We start from the raw sequence: 19,815 nt of genomic DNA, 5'->3' as shown, positions 1-19,815 counted from the left end.
CTGTAGACTGACTGAGGGGTATAAAATCCCCAGAACTTGAACCCTCAGCTAAAATATTTTCTTCTGAGACATCCACGGCATTAGCACTGCATGATGCAGGATCAGCCATAGAATTATCACCCTGTTGAGCTGACATTATATGAAAGCGTAACTGTAGGGCAAATTAGTACAATATAAGCAGACAAAGGACCTGACAAATCCCCCTGTATACTGTGACTACAAGCAGAGCACACACGGAGGATTTAAGAGGTATATGGTGACTAATACACAGAGAAAAATACCAAAGTAGTATATCCTGTGAAACACTATTATATGATAACCCTGACGCACTTAGCCCCCCTCAGGGTACATGATATGTGAGATACATGGAATGGAAATCACACAGCAGCTATTGGCACACACACAGTCACATGTACAATGCATAAATTATCACAAACAACAATAAAACTGCACTGGACTAGCAATACTAAGTAACTGTACTACTAAGTAAAGCTATGTAGATATATAGATATAACAATGGGGGCCATTCCGAATTTGCTCGTTGACGATTTTCGCAACGGAGCGAGTAAGGCAAAAATGCGCATGCGCATGGTTCGCAGTGCGCATGCGGTTAGTATTTTAACACAAAACTTAGTAGATTTACTCAGGTCCGAACGAAGAATTTTCATAGTTGAAGTGATCGGAGTGTGATTGACAGGAAGTGGGTGTTTCTGGGCGGAAACTGTCCGTTTTCTGGAAGTGTTCGGAAAAACGCAGGCGTGTCAGGGAAAAACGCGGGAGTGTCTGGAGAAACGGGGGAGTGGCTGGCCGAACGCTGGGCGTGTTTGTGACGTCAAACCAGGAACGAAACGGGCTGAGCTGATCGCAGTGTAAGAGTAAGTCTCGAGCTACTCAGAAACTGCTAAGAAATTTCTATTCGCAATTCTGCTAATCTTTCGTTCGCAATTCTGCTAAGCTAAGATACACTCCCAGAGGGCGGCGGCTTAGCGTGTGCAATGCTGCTAAAAGCAGCTAGCGAGCGAACAACTCGGAATCACCCCCAATGCACAGTAAAGACTGGATGTATATCCCAGGGTACTTGTACAAAATATCCTTGAATGTATGCACTTGTTCTTAACTAACACTGTCTAAAGACATGTAGAATACTTAAGTGTCCTGTAAATGCAGAGCGCTGATGATGCAGGCGACTTTATCGAGGAGACATTGCCCAGCAGTCCACAAGTCAGCTCATCATGTGTGTAATGGCGCCCAAACGCAGACAGGGAGTGAGGGAGACAGAGAGATGCAGCTCCAGGGCGGGAACATAAGCAGTAAATGGCGCCTGGGGATGGGGGAGGGGCTACAGGTCAGAGCCTTATCCCCTTGCTGGACTTCACCACCGGGTACTGAGGGCCTTAGCAAAACGGATTTTTAGAGAATCCGACTTGTGCCCTTGCCCTGGTGGTCTAGTACGGCCACAGTAACCACTCCAGCGCACGGTCCGTCTCCTAAAGACCGCGCTGGATCGTTTTCAGCGGGTCTCGTCTGGGGGACCCTCTTGCCTCCTCCTTTGATGCGGCCACGCGATCCTGGAGAGCAGCGGCAAGTGTGTGTGCCCTATAGAGAACCAGTGCCCTCCGCTGTAAGTACCCGGTAATCAGGGCGCGGGAGTATACAGCACCGCCGGGGAAAGTGAGGGAGCCACAGCATGATATGTAAGAATGACATATGGCACTTGTAAGTGCCTATGCTGCAGCCCTTGAAGTTTTCTGTCTTCTGGCTCAGCGCAGCCCTCCCTGTTAGCTGCCCGCACTGCAGGCACCAACTTACAAACTGAGCTCCTGTGCAGGAGTGTATCTAGGGGTCCGAGCGCCCCTGGCAAAGTCAGGGGCTGGTGCCCCCCCCCCCACACACACACACACACACACACACACACACACATACACGTATTTGAAATAAGGAAGGCGTGTCAAAAAGGAATGTGGCCTTGTGGGGAAGGGACGTGGCCACACAGTAATACTTCCAATTCAAATTATGCCACACAGTATCACATTACACCGCACAGTAGTGTACATTACTCACATTACAATGCACAGTAAAGTCTCTTATACCCCTTTCTCTAACGTCCTAGTGGATGCTAGGGACTCCGTAAGGACCATGGGAATAGACGGGCTCCGCAGGAGACATGGGCACTTTAAGAAAGAATTTAGATTCTGGTGTGCTCTGGCTCCTCCCTCTATGTCCCTCCTCCAGACCTCAGTTTGAATCTGTGCCCGGACGAGCTGGGTGCTGTTCAGTGAGCCCTGGGCAGCAATTAGGACCTCTTTGGCAAAAGTTTGCATAATATACAGTTGGGTACTGTATATATGTATGAGCCCCCGCCAAGAAAATTTATATTTAAGCGGGACAGAAGCCCGCCGTCGAGGGTGCGGGGCTTCTTCCTCAGCACTCACCAGCGCCATGTTTTTTCTCCACAGCACAGCTGAGAGGAAGCTCCCCAGCCTCTCCCCTGCAGATACACGGTAGAAGAGGGTAAAAAGAGAGGGGGGGGCACATAATTAGGCGCAAAAATCAATATAAACAGCAGAGGTGTATCTAGGGGTCTGAGCGCCCCTGGCAACTTTGGAACTGGCACCCCCCACCTCCCCCACCCAGGGACACAGAGGGGGGAGTTACAGATAGGCTGAGGTCAGGGACACTAAGGGAGAATTATAGGAAGGGTGCGGGTAGGGACAATGAGATGGAGGGCTTACAGGGAGGCTGAGGTCAGGGACACTGAGGGGCAATAACAGGGAGGGTGTGGACAGGGACACTGAGGGGGAAATCAGGGCCGGAACTACGTGTGTGCCAAGTGGGCTTGGCACACAGCGCAGTTGCCCTGAGGGCGCACGGCCAGCGGCATGTAATGAGTCAAATTGACTCATTACATGCCGCCTCTGTGTGTGCCGTGCGCCGGCCGCCACGCTGTGAGGACAGCTACAGCGCCGGGCAGCAGAGAAGGAGGAGGAGGGAGGGAGAGCAGGGAGCCGCAGCAGCGCTATTTCATCGGTAGTAAGCGCCGCTGCAGCATCCCCCTCTCCTTCCGTATTGGCTGCCCGGCGCCAGACAGCCAATACGGAAGGAGAGGGGGATGCTGCAGCGGCGCTTACTACCAATGAAATAGCGCTGCTGCGGCTCCCTGCTCCCCCTCCCTCCTCCTCCTTCTTACCTGCCTGCACCGAGAGGGAGCTGCACGAGGAGCCTGTCAGCGGGGAGAAGGTAAGTATAGCCCTCTCTCTCTCTCTCTCTCTCTTAGGGGGACACCGACTGCCGCAATGTGTAAAAAGGGGGACTGGCTGCCACAATGTGTAAAAAGGGGTCCTGGCTGCCGCAATGTGTAAAAAGGGGTCCTCGCTGCCGCAATGTGTAAAAAGGGGACCTGGCTGCCGCAATGTGTAAAAAGTGGTCCTGGCTGCCGTAATGTGTAAAAAGGGGGACTGGCTGCCGCAATGTGTAAAAAGGGGGACTGGCTGCCGCAATGTGTAAAAAGGGGGCCTGGCTGCCGCAATGTGTAAAATGGGGACTGGCTGCCGCAATGTGTAAAAAGGGGGACTGGCTGCCGCAATGTGTAAAAAGGGGACTGGCTGCCGCAATGTGTAAAAAGGGTATTGGCTGCCGCAATGTGTAAAAAGGGGGACTGGCTGCCGCAATGTGTAAAAAGGGGGACTGGCTGCCGCAATGTGTAAAAAGGGGGACTGGCTGCCGCAATGTGTAAAAAGGGGGACTGGCTGCCGCAATGTGTAAAAAGGGGTCCTGGCTGCCGCAATGTGTAAAAAGGGGATTGGCTGCCGCAATGTGTAAAAAGGGGACTGGCTGCCGCAATGTGTAAAAAGGGGGACTGGCTGCCGCAATGTGTAAAAAGGGGGACTGGCTGCCGCAATGTGTAAAAAGGGGATTGGCTGCCGCAATGTGTAAAAAGGGGGACTGGCTGCCGCAATGTGTATAAAGGGGGACACCGTCTGCCATAATGTGTAAAAACAGGGACGCTGTCTGCTGTAAGGTGTAAAAAGGGGACGCTGTCTGCCGTAATGTTAAAAAAGGGTACACTGTCTGCTGTAATGTGTAAAAAAGGGGACGTTGTCTGCCGCAATGTGTAAAGAGGGGGACTGGCTGCCGCAATGTGTTAAAAGGGAGACTGTCTGCTGTAATGTGTAAAAAGGGGGACGATGTCTGCTGTAATGTATAAAAGGGGCTCTACCTGGTGTAGTGGCGCTACTGTGCAGCGTAATTTGAATAATGTTGACTACTGTGCACCGTAGTATGAATTGCTATTATTTTGTGGCCACGCCCCTTCCCCATGAAGCCACGCCCCTATAATTTTTTTGCACGCCTACGGCGCGCACTGCCCCTATCTTACATGGGGGGGCGCCACTGTCGTTTCTTGCACACAGCGCTAAAATGCCTAGTTACGGCACTGGGGGAAATTACAGGAGTGTGCGGGCAGGGACACTGAGGGGGAATTACGGGGAGGGTACTGGCAGGGACACTGAGGTGGAATTACAGGAGGGTGTGGGCAGGGACACTGAGGGGGGAGTCACAGGGAGGCTGAGGTCAGGGACACTAAGGGGGAATTACAGGGAGGATTCGGGTATGGAAAATGAGAGGGAGGGGCTACAGGAAGGCTGAGGTCAAGGACACTGAGGGAGAATTACAGGGAGGGTGCAGGCGGGGACATTGAGGAGGAATTACGAGGAGGGTGCGGGCAGGGACACTGAGATGGAATTACGGGGAGGGTGCAGACAGGGACACTGAGGGAGAATTACGGTTTGGGTGCGGGTACGGCGCACTGAGAGGGAATTACGGGGAGGGTACGGGCAGGGATACTGAGGGGTAATTATGGGAAGGGCGCGGGCAGGGACACTGAGGGGTAATTACAGGAGTGTATGGGCAGGGTCACCTAGGGGGCAGTTACAGGGATGGTGCGGGCAGGGACACTGAGGGGGAATTACAGGAGTGTATGGGCAGGGTCACTGAGGGGGCAGTTACAAGGATGGTGAGGGCAGGGACACTGAGGGGGAATTACAAGGAGGGTGCAGGCAGGTACACCGAGGGGATATATGCACACATACAGTTAAAAACCCCTCTCTAGGTGTGATGGCACTACTTGTCCCAGCAAATCCAGTTGACGAGGTGTGCTGGTACTTGTAGTCTCAACACAGCTGGACAGGCAGTCACTGGTCTAGATACCTCTCCATACAGAGCTCTTTGTAACCTGTTATCCAGACTGCCAGGATAGACCATGCAGTGCAGCTAAGGTACCGCAGAAAATGTACAGGTATGCTCAGGCTGCACTGCTGACTGGTGCTGATTGTAGTGGCTGCTGTTTGGTGACAGACCGCATGGGACCAATGAGAAGGGGAGTAGATGAGGAAGAGGAGGTGCCTCGCCCCTCCCCATACCTGGAAGTGCCCCGCTCCCCGGCTATATTCACTATCATTTTGACCGTAGTCACAGAGAGTGTCAGAGTGCAATACGCTTCTGAGAGTCCGGCAGTGGATGAGCACTGCTAAGGGATGTACTCGGTGAGAACTACTATGTCATTCTACCCCCTGGCGTGGGTGGCACTGCCGGGCGGCGCCCCCCTCTTGGCTGGCGCCCATGGCAAGTGCCATCCTGGCCAATAGGAAGATACACCCCTGATAAACAGCAGCTACTGGGTTAACATTAAGTTACTGTGTTATTCCTGGGTTAATAGCGCTGGGGTGTGTGCTGGCATACTCTCTCTCTGGGGTAAATTTACTAAGCTCCCGATTTTGACCGAGATGCCGTTTTTTCATCAAAGTGTCATCTCGGTAATTTACTAAACTCAAATCACGGCAGTGATGTGGGCATTCAGAATATTTTGGAAGTTCAAGGTAAAAATCATGAATGAATACACCATCGGTCAAAATACGCCTGTTTAGATATGAATCTCGGTCATTTACTAACCATTCGTAATTGTAATATCTGCCGTGAAAATGCATTTGCGGCCGTGAAAAAATACAATTCGTAAAAAAGTCCTAAAAAAAAACGCGGCTGCTTTTGAAAAGCGTGTTTACATGTGTACTCAATTATCCATTACTCACACCTGTTATGTTTGGCCCTATAAAATTGTTCCAGGCACATTTTGAAATTCTCTCACTCTGAAATGGCGGCTGTGGTGTGTGCCAATGAATTTATGTTTGCTGTGGGATACCTTAGACTGCTCCATGAGGCTTCCAGAAATCAGGCCCAGGTAAGTGAACATGGTCAGCAGGTTGTCCAGGTGCCGCGGAGGCTGCGCCAGCCTCGTTTTTTTAGAGGTCGTTTAAACTTAAACGCATTGTCCGATGATAGGGTCATACAGATGTTCCGCCTAAATAGAACCAACATTTTCCGCCTGTATGACCTTGTCAAACTGGGCCTAGACCCTGAGACAGCACGCTCTCGCTCTGTCTCAGGCCTACACAAACTCCTAGCTGTGTTACACTTTATGGCTACTGGGAGCTTCCAGGCTGTGGCAGGCGACGTGATTGGTATCTCACAGCCCACCTTTTCAAGATATTTGAATCAGGTGAGTCAAAAAATACATAGCCGGTTATGTCTAAGTGTTGCTTCTGTAAGTACAAACAACACAGTATTGTATAGAATACCTAACATGACACTCACCTTAGCTTGTTTAATGTCCACTCAGGTTTTGGATGTCTTGGATCCACATATTAATGCCTCAATCTGCTTCCCTACCCAGGAGTCGGAGTGGCGTGCTGTCAGGGTAGCTTTCTATGAGCTTGCTGGCATGCCCAATGTGCTGGGGGCCATAGATTGCACACACGTTCAGCTGAGATCACCTAGGGGCCGCCAATACATATATACGAATAGACATCTGGCCCAATCAACTAATGTCCAGGTGGTCTGTGATGCAAACTTTAAAATTATGAGTGTTGTTGCAGGTTACCCTGGTGGCTGCCATGACTCCTTCATCCTCAGTCAGTCATCGCTCTTCGATAAATTTGAGGACGGACAAATGCCTGATGGCTGGCTGTTGGGTATGTTTAAAATGTTTTGTGTGTATGTCTTTTAACCACAAACTCGAGTTTTGACTAGGGGAATGAATAATCTAACACATGTACTAATGTTGACTATATCTGTTTTTCAGGTGATGGGGGTTACGGCTGCTACTCTTGGCTCCTTACTCCATTGTCCCAACCTGATTCTCCTGCTGAACACAGTTACAATCATGCACATAAGGCTACGCGGAATGTGATAGAAAGATGTTTTGGTGTGCTGAAGTCACGGTTTCGGTGTCTGGATAAATCTGCAGGCCTTTTGTTGTATAGTCCCTCAAAGGTGACTAGAATTGTGTTCTGCTGCTGTTTTCTCCATAATCTGTGTTTAAGTCAACATCTGGCACATGATGAGGGAGAAAGCAGTCAGCAAGCAGAGGAGTTAGAAACATCTGGTGACAGTGTGAGTACATATGTAGGGAGGCAGGTACGGCAAGAAGTGATCCAGCGGTATTTTTCTGGTAAGTTTTTGTAGGATGTAATTATCCTTGACTAAACACTTTGCAATACAATCAATTGTGTGTTTTGTTACTTACTGTTTGTTGTTTATAGTGGTGTGTACATTGTACTTAGTTTATGTTATCAATACATTTTCAGACATTACCCATGAAAAACATAAATACATACATAGCAGCTTCTACAATGTTTGAGACGGACACAGGAAGTTGTGTGTTTGACAAAACTAAATTTTTATTGCGTTACTCAAATTTTTCAAAAGTCTTATTTTTTCCGCTTGTGTTTGCTGGGTGCTGTGCTTTGTGCTGGCTCACTGGCACGTGCTCGGGAGGAACGCCGAACAGGGGAGGTTACTGGCGTTTGGATAGGGGTCGTGGTTCCAGAGCTGGAGGTCACTTGTTGAGCTGCCATCAATGTTATGTTGTTGCTCAAATTATTTATGCTTGCATTCAGTTGTGTGTTGGTTGCAGTGTGGCTGGCTACAATCCGGGATAAAGACTCATTCACAACCTGGTTGTGCTGTATTAGTTGTACGAGTGTTTGTTGGTGGCGCTGTTGCTCATCAATGATGCGCGTTAAATGAGCCAGCATTTGGTTGTTGTCTGCCCGTATTTGCTCCATCGATGTTGCGATTCGGCCTACTTGGACAATCAGTCTGCCCGAGTTGCGACTAATGCGCGGTAGATGATGGGGCAGACTGGCAAGGTGTTGGGTATGTGCGGTCAGGCTGGCATTGCTTTGGGCCTGTTGGCTTGTCCAACTGGACCAAAAGTCATCTGGTATTTGTGGCTGGGGTGGAGCTTGTGCCAGTTGTGGACTCATGGAGGCTTGGGGGATATCCTGCAGCTGTATTGGCTGGCTCGGGTCAACAGGTGTTAGTTGCAGTGTGAAGGTTGCCTGTTGGTCTTGTCCCTGCTGGTCCACGTCGGCCATCAAGCTTGGCTCTGTATGGGGTGGCCAACATGCAATGTTTACTTTTCTAAAAATATATTTGCTAGTTCTAAACATTACTACATTCATAATACTCCATTTCTCAAGTTTTTAGAGTTGTTTTTCTTAACTTATAATTTGTTTGTTCTCAAAAAACATATATACCATCACAGGCGTGCACATAGACAGACTTGCGGAATCCTCACCTAACTACCTCCCCTCCACAGCATTACAGTGTTATGTCACCTCCCCTGTCCACGATATAGACTGCTTACCTGGATAGTCCAGAGGAGCGGAGCAAGTAAGCAGTCTACATACCGGACAGGGGAGGTGTGTGAACACTATAATGTTGTGGAGGGTGTTTTTGAATAAAGTCATTTTTTTTTTATTTATTTTTTATGTGCACGTGTGTGGTCAAAATATTTACAAATGTATGTTCTTTTTTAAAAATGATGTTGGCGATATCAACCACTAAGACATTGAAAAATTAAGCATTTGTACCTTTAACAATTGAAGACGTAACATCACATTGCTTGTTATGGCAAACATGTAATCTCAACTCCAACTCACAACATAGTAACTGTACTGTGTAGATTATTTGCTATGTGTTTAGTTTCTGTTTTGACTCACCAGATAACTGAGGTGATCGGGGCTCATCACTCTGTGGACTCGCCAATAGTGCCAGTGGTGGCTGGGGTGACACTGCAGAAATGCGCCGCCTGGGTGGGGAAGATGGAGCCGCAGATTCCGTGCCAAGACGCCGTGTCTTACTTGGCCTCCTGGGTAAGTGCCCCGAGCCCTGTGATGGGCGCCTTAGAGGAGGTAGGCTTACAGAAGCAGAACCTATGAGAATATCTAAACATTAATATTTTGTACTTCTATGTGTTTGCAGAATATGTGACTACAGTGAATTCTTACCTGCAATCCCAGCATCATCCTGAGTTGTCTGAGGCCTGTCTGGCCGGCTGGTCTGTCGGACTGTTGAAAAAGTGGCGAAAACATTATTACCATACTTTGTGTAAAAATGCTAACTGCAAAGCCTTAGGGGTATATGCAATAGCGGGCGAAATCGCGGCAATTATCGCCGTTTTTTCAATTCGACCAAATTCGCCAGGTGAATTCCGGAAGGTGGCTTCCGGAATTCACCATATGCAATGAAAAACGGATTCGCCAGAGTCGCGGGCGAAAATCGGCCGATTTGGCGGATTTTGCCGCGATTTTTAAAAACGGGAAAAAACGGGGAAAAACCCGAAAAAAAAATGGCGTGGGGTCCCCCCTCCAAAGCATAACCAGCCTCGGGCTCATCGAGCTGGTCCTGGTTCTAAAAATGCAGGGGAAAAATCGGGCAGGGATCCCCCGTATTTTTAAAACCAGCACCGGGCTCTGCGCCTGATGCTGGTGCCAAAAATACGGGGGACAAAACGAGTAGGGGTCCCCCGTATTTTTAACACCAGCATCGGGCTCCACTAGCTGGACAGATAATGCCACAGCCGGGGGTCACTTTTATGCCGTGCCCTGCGGCCGTGGCATCAAATATCCAACTAGTCACCCCTGGCCGGGGTACCCTGGGGGAGTGGGGACCCCTTCAATCAAGGGGTCCCCCCCCCCCAGCCACCCAAGGGCCAGGGGTGAAGCCCGAGGCTGTCCCCCCCCATCCAATGGGCTGCGGATGGGGGGGCTGATAGCCTTTGTGATAAAAAAAAAGATATTGTTTTTTCCATTAGTACTACAAGTCCCAGCAAGCCTCCCCCGCAAGCTGGTACTTGGAGAACCACAAGTACCAGCATGCGGGAGAAAAACGGGCCCGCTGGTACCTGTAGTACTACTGGGGAAAAAATACCCAAATAAAAACAGGACACACACACCTTGATAGTAAAACTTTATTTCATACACCGACACACACATACTTACCTGTGTTGACACGCCGACTGCAACGATCTCCGACGATCCGAGGGTACCTGTCAAAAAATTATACTCACCTTCCAGCGTCCAGAGGTCCAGAGGTAAATCCACGTACTTTGTAAAAAAACAAACCGAACACCCGCTCCACCGGACTAATGAAAGGGGTCCAATGTTTTCACATTAGAATCCTTTCCCCGAATGCCGGGACATCACGTGACTCCTGTCACTGATGTCCCTTCAGCCAATCAGGAAGCGCTACTGCCGTGGCGCTCATCTGATTGGCTGGACGCCGTCTGTACTCTGACAGCGCCTCGCACAGCTCCCTCCATTACTTTCAATGGTGGGAACTTAGCGGCTAGCGGTGGGGTCACCCGCCGGTCACCGCTGACCGGCGGGTGACCTCACCGCTAGCCGCTAAGTTCCCACCATTGAATATAATGGAGGGAGCTGTGCGATGCGCTGTCACAGCGATCAGCCAATCAGGTTAGCGCAACGAAGTTGCGCTTCCTGATTGGCTTAGAGACCTGTCAGTGACAACTGTCACTGACAGATCTTAATCGTGGACACCTTTCAGTCCGTTTTTGGTGCGGGTAAATGCGCTTTCTTTTTTTGCCAAGTCCGTGGATTTATCTCTGGAGCCTGTTGAGGTGAGTATAATTGATCTTTTATTTTCAGGTACCCCGGGATTCTACATGGAGAAGAGGACCGATGTCGGCGTGTGAACATAGGTAAGTATGTGTGTGTCGGCAGTGTGTAATAAAGTTTTACTGTCGACGGTGTCTGTGTCCTGTTTTTATTTGGGTATTTTTTTTCCATTAGAACTACAGGTACCAGCGGGCCCGTTTTTCTCCCGCATGCTGGTACTTGTGGTTCTCCAAGTACCAGCTTGCAGGGGAGGCTTGCTGGGACTTGTAGTACTAATGGAAAAAACAATATCTTTTTTTTTGAACACAAAGGCTATCAGCCCCCCCATCCGCAGCCCATTGGATGGGGGGGGACAGCCTCGGGCTTCACCCCTGGCCCTTGGGTGGCTGGGGGGGGGGGACCCCTTGATTGAAGGGGTCCCCATTCCCCCAGGGTTCCCCGGCCAGGGGTGACTAGTTGGATATTTGATGCCACGGCCGCAGGGCACTGTATAAAAGTGACCCCCGGCTGTGGCATTATCTGTCCAGCTAGTGGAGCCCGATGCTGGTGTTAAAAATACGGGGGACCCCTACTCGTTTTGTCCCCCGTATTTTTGGCACCAGCATCAGGCGCAGAGCCCGGTGCTGGTTTTAAAAATACGGGGGATCCCCTGTCAATTTTTTCCCCGCATTTTTAGAACCAGGACCAGCTCAATGAGCCCGAGGCTGGTTATGCTTTGGAGGGGGGACCCCACGCCATTTTTTCCCCGGATTTTACCGTTCCAGCAATAAAAAAAATAAAAAAATAAAAATATTATTTTAAAAAATATATAAATAATATTTGTGCCTCCCCCAAAAAAAAAAAAAAAACCTAATCCCTTCTAATATAAATAGATCTGCTATTCCTAAAAAAAAAAACACAAAAAAAAACATGTTTAAAATTTTTTTATTTGTTTTCACCCTCCAAAGTGTGGCGGAGTGAAAATCGCGAATTTGCTGTCTAAAAGCACTGCAGGCGAATTTCCAAACTTGAATTGAATATGCTGGAGGCGAATTGCAGCATCTGTACCATTGCAGAAAAGGCGAATTCGGAAAAAGGCGAATTGAGAAAAGGCGAATTTTGACGGGCCGTTTTTTTGCGAAAAATGACTGCACTGCATAGGCGAATTGATTTTTGGAGGCGAAAACGGCCCGGAATTCGCCTATTTTGCCAATTCGCCCGCTATTGCATATACCCCTTAGTGTACTGTAACCATCTATTAGGTATTGTAAATTAAACTAATTTCTGCTTAAGATCTTCGTGCTTCCTTAATTTGTGGTGTATATCAAAATGTACATGGTGTTGCACCAAATAAATCTGTTACATTTGAGAATTATGTGTCAGATATTGCATAGATTGAATACTTGCAAATTGAACCAAAATGTTTATTTGAATTTGTAGAAACCTTTAAAAAAAAAAAAAAAATGCTATTAGATACAACACCGATGTCCAAACAATATCTCATAATAATTATTGCAAATACACATACCAGCAGGCATTGCACCTGTTTTTGCCAATACAAAATAAAAAGCTACAGCCAAGGCAAGATGGAAAATGCAGTTTCTAAACACAAACACACCTTAAGGGTGCATAGGCCTGCAATACATGACCAACAATTTTTGCATCCTTTAACCTTTAAAAAAAACAACATTATCATTTTGAGGACATTTTACAATATTTAACAAATATCCAACTCACCATCATGCGTGGGTCGGTCCGAATCCCGGACATGAGTTGCAGACACCACTTCTGCAGGAATCAGTGCCCGCACAGGCTCCTCCCACTCCCGATAGGTTGCCCGGAAAGGGGGGCCACCTCCGGTTTTGCGGGCTGATTTTGCCTCTTTGGCCATCTTGGCCTTGACACGCCGCTTTATGTCATAGAACCTCTTGCGACACGTGTCCTCAGTCCGCCTCACCACACCCTCACTATTGACGGCAACTATTACTTGCCCCCACAGGACAGACTTCCTGCGGGAGGACACCTTGCCAGCATCCTGACCAAACAATTGGCGATGGTGCTTCATCAGCTCACGCACCAACGCCATGTTTTCAGCATAGCTGAACTTAATATTCCTGCCAGTCTTGGTAGTGGTGCGTGGCTGCGGAGCCACAACACCATCACTATCACTGGAGAATGCAGCAACAGGCACCCCCTCCTCCTCCTCCTCACTAACCTCCTCCCTCTCACTAACCCCCTCCACCTCACTAACAGCCTCCACCTCACTAACAGCCTCCACCTCACTACCAGCCTCCACCTCACTAACCTCCGCCACCACACTGACCTCTGAGTCTGACATGAGGACAAACGACACAAAACACAGAAAAATCAATACAAAAAACACACTCCTCCACTACTACTACTACTACACACCACACAGCCAACACACACGCTCACTCACTCACTCACTCACAAACAATGACAAAAGACTATAAAAAAAAAACAAGGACAAAAAAGTTGACAAACTGTGAAAAAACAATACTACAAATATGACAAGACTACTTACACACACAGTACAGCACTCAACAATCACAAAACTCCTCTCCAAATCCACCAAAAACACCACCAAACTCACCAACTCCAAATACACCTTCCTCTCTCCTCTCCACTAGCTAAACCCACGAGGTGCGGTGTGTTTGGGGCGGTTTTATAGTAATATGTACAGACACTCCTCCTTCACGAATACAACCAATCACGGACGCGTGACAAAAACGAAACTTAGGACTAAAAACGCGGCCGCAATATCAAAATCACTGCCGTAACAGACATGTGACGCAGTCGTAAAAAAAACCCACAAACACGGCCGATTTTGTTGTTTTCTACAGCTGAAAACCACGAATGACATCGACATCGGAACAAAAGAAAAACCCGAATACGACAGCTTAGTAAATTAGTCGTAATCAATTCAAAAAGTTGCAGTTTTACACTTTCGATGTCATTCGTGATTGAACTTTGACCTGAAACGGGAAAATACGAATCTTAGTAAATTTACCCCTCTGTCTCTCCAAAAGGCCTTGTGGGGGAATTGTCTTCAGATGAGCATTCCCTGAGTGTGTGATGTGTCGGTACGCGTGTGTCGACATGTCTGAGGTAAAAGGCTCCCCTAAGGAGAAGATGGAGCAAATGTGTGTGTGAGGGGTGTCTCCGTCGACAACGCCGACACCTGTTTGGATATGTGTAATTAAGTGCTAAGGTGAAATTATTGCACAAAAGATTAGAGAACAGACAGGGGGGTATATTTACTAAGGTCCCGATTTTGACCGAGATGGTGTTTTTTCTTCAAAGTGTCATCTCGGGAATTTACTAAACTCAAATCACGGCAGTGATGAGGGCATTCGTATTTTTTTGGAAGTCCAAGAAAAAAAATACGAATGAATACACCATCGGTCAAATACGCCTGTAATTTGGTTGAACTCGGTCATTTACTAAAAAGTGTAATTCACAAACACTGCCGACAATAGCCAAACACTGCCGTGAAAAAATACCAATGGTGAAAAAGTGCTAAAATAAAACAGACCTGCTTTTTTTACCGTGTTCTGATAGGCATGCACGGATCCATGAGATCCATGCATGTTTATCAGTGGGAAGGGGTGGGAAAGTGTTAAATTTGCCAAATAAAAAAATGCGTAGGGTCCCCCCTCCTAAGCAAAACCAGCCCCGGGCTCATTGAGCCGGTCCTGGTTGAAAAAATATGGGTAAAAAATTGACCGGGGATCCCCCATATTTAATCAACCAGCACCGGGCTCTGCGCCTGGTCCTGGTTCCAAAAATACGGGGGACAAAAAGCGTAGGGGTCCCCCGTATTTCTGAAACCAGCACCGGGCTCCACTAGCCAGATACATAATGCCACAGCCGGGGGACACTTTTATATTGGTCCCTGCGGCCCTGGCATTACATACCCAACTAGTCACCCCTGGCCGGGGTACCCTGGAGGAGTGGGGCCCCTTCAATCAAGGGGTCCCCCCCCTCCAGCCACCCAAGGGCCAGGGTTGAAGCCCGAGGCTGTCCCCCCCATCCAAGGGCGGCGGATGGGGGGCTGATAGCCTTTTTGACAAAATTTGAATCTTGTTTTTAGTAGTAGTACTACAAGTCCCAGCAAGCCTCCCCCGCAAGCTGGTACTTGGAGAACCACAAGTACCAGCATGCGGTGGAAAACCTGGCCCGCTGGTACCTGTAGTACTACTACTAAAAAAAATACCCCAATAAAAACAGAAGACACACACCTTGAAAGTAAAAGTTTAATTCATACATCCACACCTCCAAACATACATACTTACCTATGTTCACACGAGGGTCGGTCCTCTTCTCCATGTAGAATCCATGGGGTACCTGTTGGAAAAATTATACTCACATAATCCAGTGTAGATCGGTCCTCTTCTGTTCTATTTGTAATCCACGTACTTTGCAAAATAAAAAAACGTACACCCGACCACGCACTGAAAGGGGCCCCATGTTTTCACATGGGAACCCTTTCCCCAACTGCCAGGAACCCCCCCTGACTTCTGTCTAAGAGGGTTCCTTCAGCCAATCAGGGAGCACCACGTCGTGGCACCCTCCTGATTGGCTGTGTGCTCCTGTAGTGTATGTCAGGCAGCACACGGCAGTGATACAATGTAGCGCCTATGCGCTCCATTGTAACCAATGGTGGGAACTTTGTGGTCAGCGGTGAGGTTACTTTCGGTCAACCGCTGACCACAAAGTTCCCACCATTGGTTACATGGAGAAGAGGACCGACCCTCGTGTGAACATAGGTAAGTATGTATGTTTGGAGGTGTGGATGTATGAATTAAACTTTTACTTTCAAGGTGTGTGTCTTCTGTTTTTATTGGGGTATTTTTTTAGTAGTAGTACTACAGGTACCAGCGGGCCCGGTTTTCCACCGCTTCACCCCTGGCCCTTGGGTGGCTGGAGGGGGGGGACACCCCTTGATTGAAGGGGCCCCACTCCTCCAGGGTACCCCGGCCAGGGGTGACTAGTTGGGTATGTAATGCCAGGGCCGCAGGGACCAATATAAAAGTGTCCCCCAGCTGTGGCATTATGTATCTGGCTAGTGGAGCCCGGTGCTGGTTTCAGAAATACGGGGGACCCCTACGCTTTTTGTCCCCCGTATTTTTGGAACCAGGACCAGGCGCAGAGCCCGGTGCTGGTTGATTAAATATGGGGGAACCCCGGTCACTTTTTTACCCATATTTTTTCAACCAGGACCGGCTCAAAGAGCCCGAGGCTGGTTTTGCTTAGGAAGGGGGACCCCACGCATTTAAAAATAAATTTTTTTAACAATGTTTTATTTTTTACGAAAGGTGCACAATGAAGCCCAGCACGGATCTCACAGATCCGGCCGAGATTCATTGTGTTAAAGTCGGAAGTGTTTTACAATTCACTCCCGTAAAACACTGCCAAAAAATACGAATGACATCGACATTGGTAAATACGAAAATGCAGAATACGACAGCTTAGTCAATTAGTCGTAAGAAATTCAAAAAGTTGCAATTTTACACTTTCGATGTCATTCGTGATTGAACTTTAACCTCATTCGGAAAAATACGATGTTTAGTAAATATACCCCAGGGAATCTACCCATGTCTGTCCCTATGTCGCAGAGACCTTCAGAGTCTCTCAATGATCACTATCCAAAATAATAGACACTGATATCGACACGGAGTCTGACTCCAGTGTCGACTACGATAATGCAAAGTTACAGCCAAAATGGCAGGAAAGGATTCAATATATGATTATTGTAATAAAAGATGATTTGCATATCACTGATGACTCATCTGTCCCTGACACAAGGGTACACATGTTTAAGGGGAAAAAAGCTGAGGTAAATTTCATGATGAAAAAGAGCGGGAATCTCCAGACAAGAGACTGCAGTTTCCCACAAAGAATTCTCAGGGAGTATCCTTTCCCTACTAGGGCCAGGATACGATGGGAATCTTCCCCTAGGGTGTCACGTTTGCCCAAAAGGTAGCCCTGACTTAACACCTATCCTCAGGGATCCTGCAGATAGCGTGCACATTCTGGTACACTACTCAGACCGGCGATTGTGTCGGCATGGGTTTATAGCGCTGTAGCAGCGTGGTCAGGTACCTTATCAGCAGAGATTGAGACCCTAGTATGTATATATATATATATATATATATATATATAGATATATATATAGATATATATATAGATATATATATTAAAGATGCTGTCTTAAGATAAGATATATATATAAAACATGCCCAAAGAGACATTAGTCTACTGGGTTCTAGAGTCAACGCTATGTCGATTTCTGCTTGACGTGTCCTGTAGAATATGCAATGGACAGGTGATGCCGACTTAAAAGGCATATGGAAGGCTGAGGATTGTGTGGAGAAGGGATCTCGGACCTGGTCTCCACAGCTATAGCTGGTAATTCTGATCTTTTGCCTTATATTCCTGCACAGCCTAGGAAAGCACGACATTATCAAATGCAGCCTTTCGATCACAAAGAAACAAGAAAGTCCGAGGTGCGTCCTTTCTTGCCAGAGGCAGGGGCAGAGGAAAGAAGCTGCACAACACAGCTAGTTCCCAGGAACAGAAGTCCTCCCCGGCCTCTACAAAATCCACCGCATGTCGCTGGGGCTCCACAGACGGAGCTAGGCCCGGTGGGGGCACATCTTCGTAATTTCAGCCACAAGTGGGTTCACTCCCTGTTGGATCCCTGGGCAATTGATATTGTGTCTCAGGGATACAAGCTGGACTTTGAGGAGATGCCCCTCACCGACGGCCCTGCCGGCTATCCCCCACGAGAGGGAAATAGTGTTAACTGCAATTCACAAATTGTATCTTCAACAGGTGGTGGTCAAGGTTCCCCTCCTTCAACCAGGAGGGGGTTATTATTCGACCATGTTGTAGTCCCGACACCGGACGGTTTGGTCAGACCCATATTGAATTTAAAATCCCTGATCATATACCTGAAAAGGTTCAAGTTAAAGATGGAATCGCTAAGAGCGGTCATCGCAAGCCTGAAAGGGGGAGATTTTATGGTGTCTCTGGACATAAAGGATGCATACCTTCATGTCCCCATTTATTCACCTCATCAGGCGTACCTCAGATTTGCGGTACAGGATTGTCATTACCAATTTCAGACGTTGCCGTTTGGTCTCCCCACGGCCCCGAGAATCTTCACCAAGGTAATGGCGGAAATGATGGTGCTCCTGCGGAAGCAAGGTGTCACAATTATCCAGTACTTGGACGATCTCCTCATAAAAGCGAGATTAAGAGAGCAGTTGCTGAACAGCGTATCACTTTCTCTGGAAGTGTAACGGTAACACGGCTGGATTCTAAATATTCCAAAGTCGCAGTTGGTTCCTACGGCTCATCTGCCTTTCCTAGGCATGATTCTAGACACAGACCAGAATAGGGTTTATCTCCCGATAGAGAGAGCTCAGGAGCTCATGACACTGGTCAGGAACCTATTCAAACCAAAACAGGTGTCAGTACATCACTGCACTCGAGTCCTGGGAAGGATGGTGGCATCATAAGAGGCCATTCCCTTCGGCAGGTTTCATGCGAGGACCTTTTCAATGGGACTTACTGGACAAGTGGTCCGGATCACATCTTCAGATGCATCGGTTAATCACCCTATCCCCCAGGGCCAGGGTGTCTCTCCTGTGGTGGCTGCAGAGTGCTCACCTTCTCGAGGGCCGCAGATTCGGCATTCAGGACTGGGTCCTGGTGACCACGGATGCAAGCCTCCGAGGGTGGGGAGCAGTCGCACAGGGAAGGAATTTCCAAGGTCTGTGGTCAAGTCAGGAGACTTGCCTTCACATCACCATCCTGGAATTAAGGGCCGTATACAACGCCCTACGTCAAGCGGAGACCCTGCTTCGCGACCAACCGGTTCTGATTCAGTCAGAAGCCACCAGAATTCTTCGCTGGGCGGAGAATCACGTAAGCGCACTGTCAGCAGTGTTCATCCCGGGAGTGGACAGCTGGGAAGCAGACTTCCTCAGCAGGCACGACCTCCACCCGGGAGAGGGGGGACTTCATCAAGAAGTCTTCACGCAGATTGCAGGACGGTGGGAACTGCCACAGGTGGACGTGATGGCATCCCGCCTCAACAAGAAGCTACAGAGGTATTGCGCCAGGTCATGAGACCCTCAGGCGATAGCTGTGGACGCACTGGTGTCACCGTGGGTGTTCCAGTCGGTCTATGTATTTCCTCCTCTTCCTCTCATAAGGTGCTGAGAATCATAGGAAAAAGAGGAGTGAGAACAATACTCATTGTTCCGGATTGGCCAAGAAGGACTTGGTATCCAGATCTGCAAGAAATGCTCACAGAGGACCCGTGGCCTCTGCCTCTAAGACAGGACTTGTTGCACAGGGGCCCTGTCTGTTCCAAGTCTTACCGCGGCTGCGTTTGACAGCATGGCGGTTGAACGCCGGATCCTAGCAGAATAAGGCATTCCGGATGAGGTCATTCCTACGCTGATAAAGGCTAGGAAGGACGTGACGGCTCAACATTATCACCGTATATGGCGAAAATATGTTGTTTGGGGTAAGGCCAGGAATGCCCCTACGGAGGAATTCCAGCTGGGCCGTTTCCTTCACTTCCTACAGTCGGGAGTGACTTTGGGCCTAAAATTGGGTTCCATTAAGATGCAGATTTCGGCCCTATCCATTTTTCTTTCAAAAAGAACTGGCTTCCCTACCTGAAGTTCAGACGTTTGTAAAGAGAGTGCTGCATATTCATCCCCCTTTTGTGCCTCCAGTGGCACCTTGGGATCTTAACGTTGTGTTGAGTTTCCTGAAATCACATTGGTTTGAACCACTCAAAACGGTTGAATTGAAATATCTC

At 48.4% G+C, this 19,815-nt stretch overlaps 1 protein-coding gene across 1 annotated transcript in view; it reads right to left on the bottom strand.

The window, feature by feature from the left end:
- Positions 1-7,760: 7,760 nt before the first annotated feature.
- LOC135057334 (uncharacterized) overlaps positions 7,761-19,815 on the bottom strand; it is a 55,127-nt gene continuing 43,072 nt past the window's right edge. Inside the window, exons 4-6 of the mRNA XM_063963224.1 lie at positions 9,345-9,404; positions 9,057-9,269; positions 7,761-8,440 (exon numbers count right to left, since the gene is read on the bottom strand). Coding sequence (XP_063819294.1) covers positions 7,761-8,440; positions 9,057-9,269; positions 9,345-9,404 — 953 coding nt within the window. The remainder of the gene's footprint in view (positions 8,441-9,056; positions 9,270-9,344; positions 9,405-19,815) is intronic.

Source organism: Pseudophryne corroboree, chromosome 3 (assembly GCF_028390025.1).
Source record: "Pseudophryne corroboree isolate aPseCor3 chromosome 3, aPseCor3.hap2, whole genome shotgun sequence".
Taxonomy (NCBI): Eukaryota; Metazoa; Chordata; class Amphibia; order Anura; family Myobatrachidae; genus Pseudophryne; species Pseudophryne corroboree.
The sequence above is the reverse complement of the archived record's forward strand: the minus strand, read 5'-3'. Positions and strand labels throughout refer to the sequence as shown.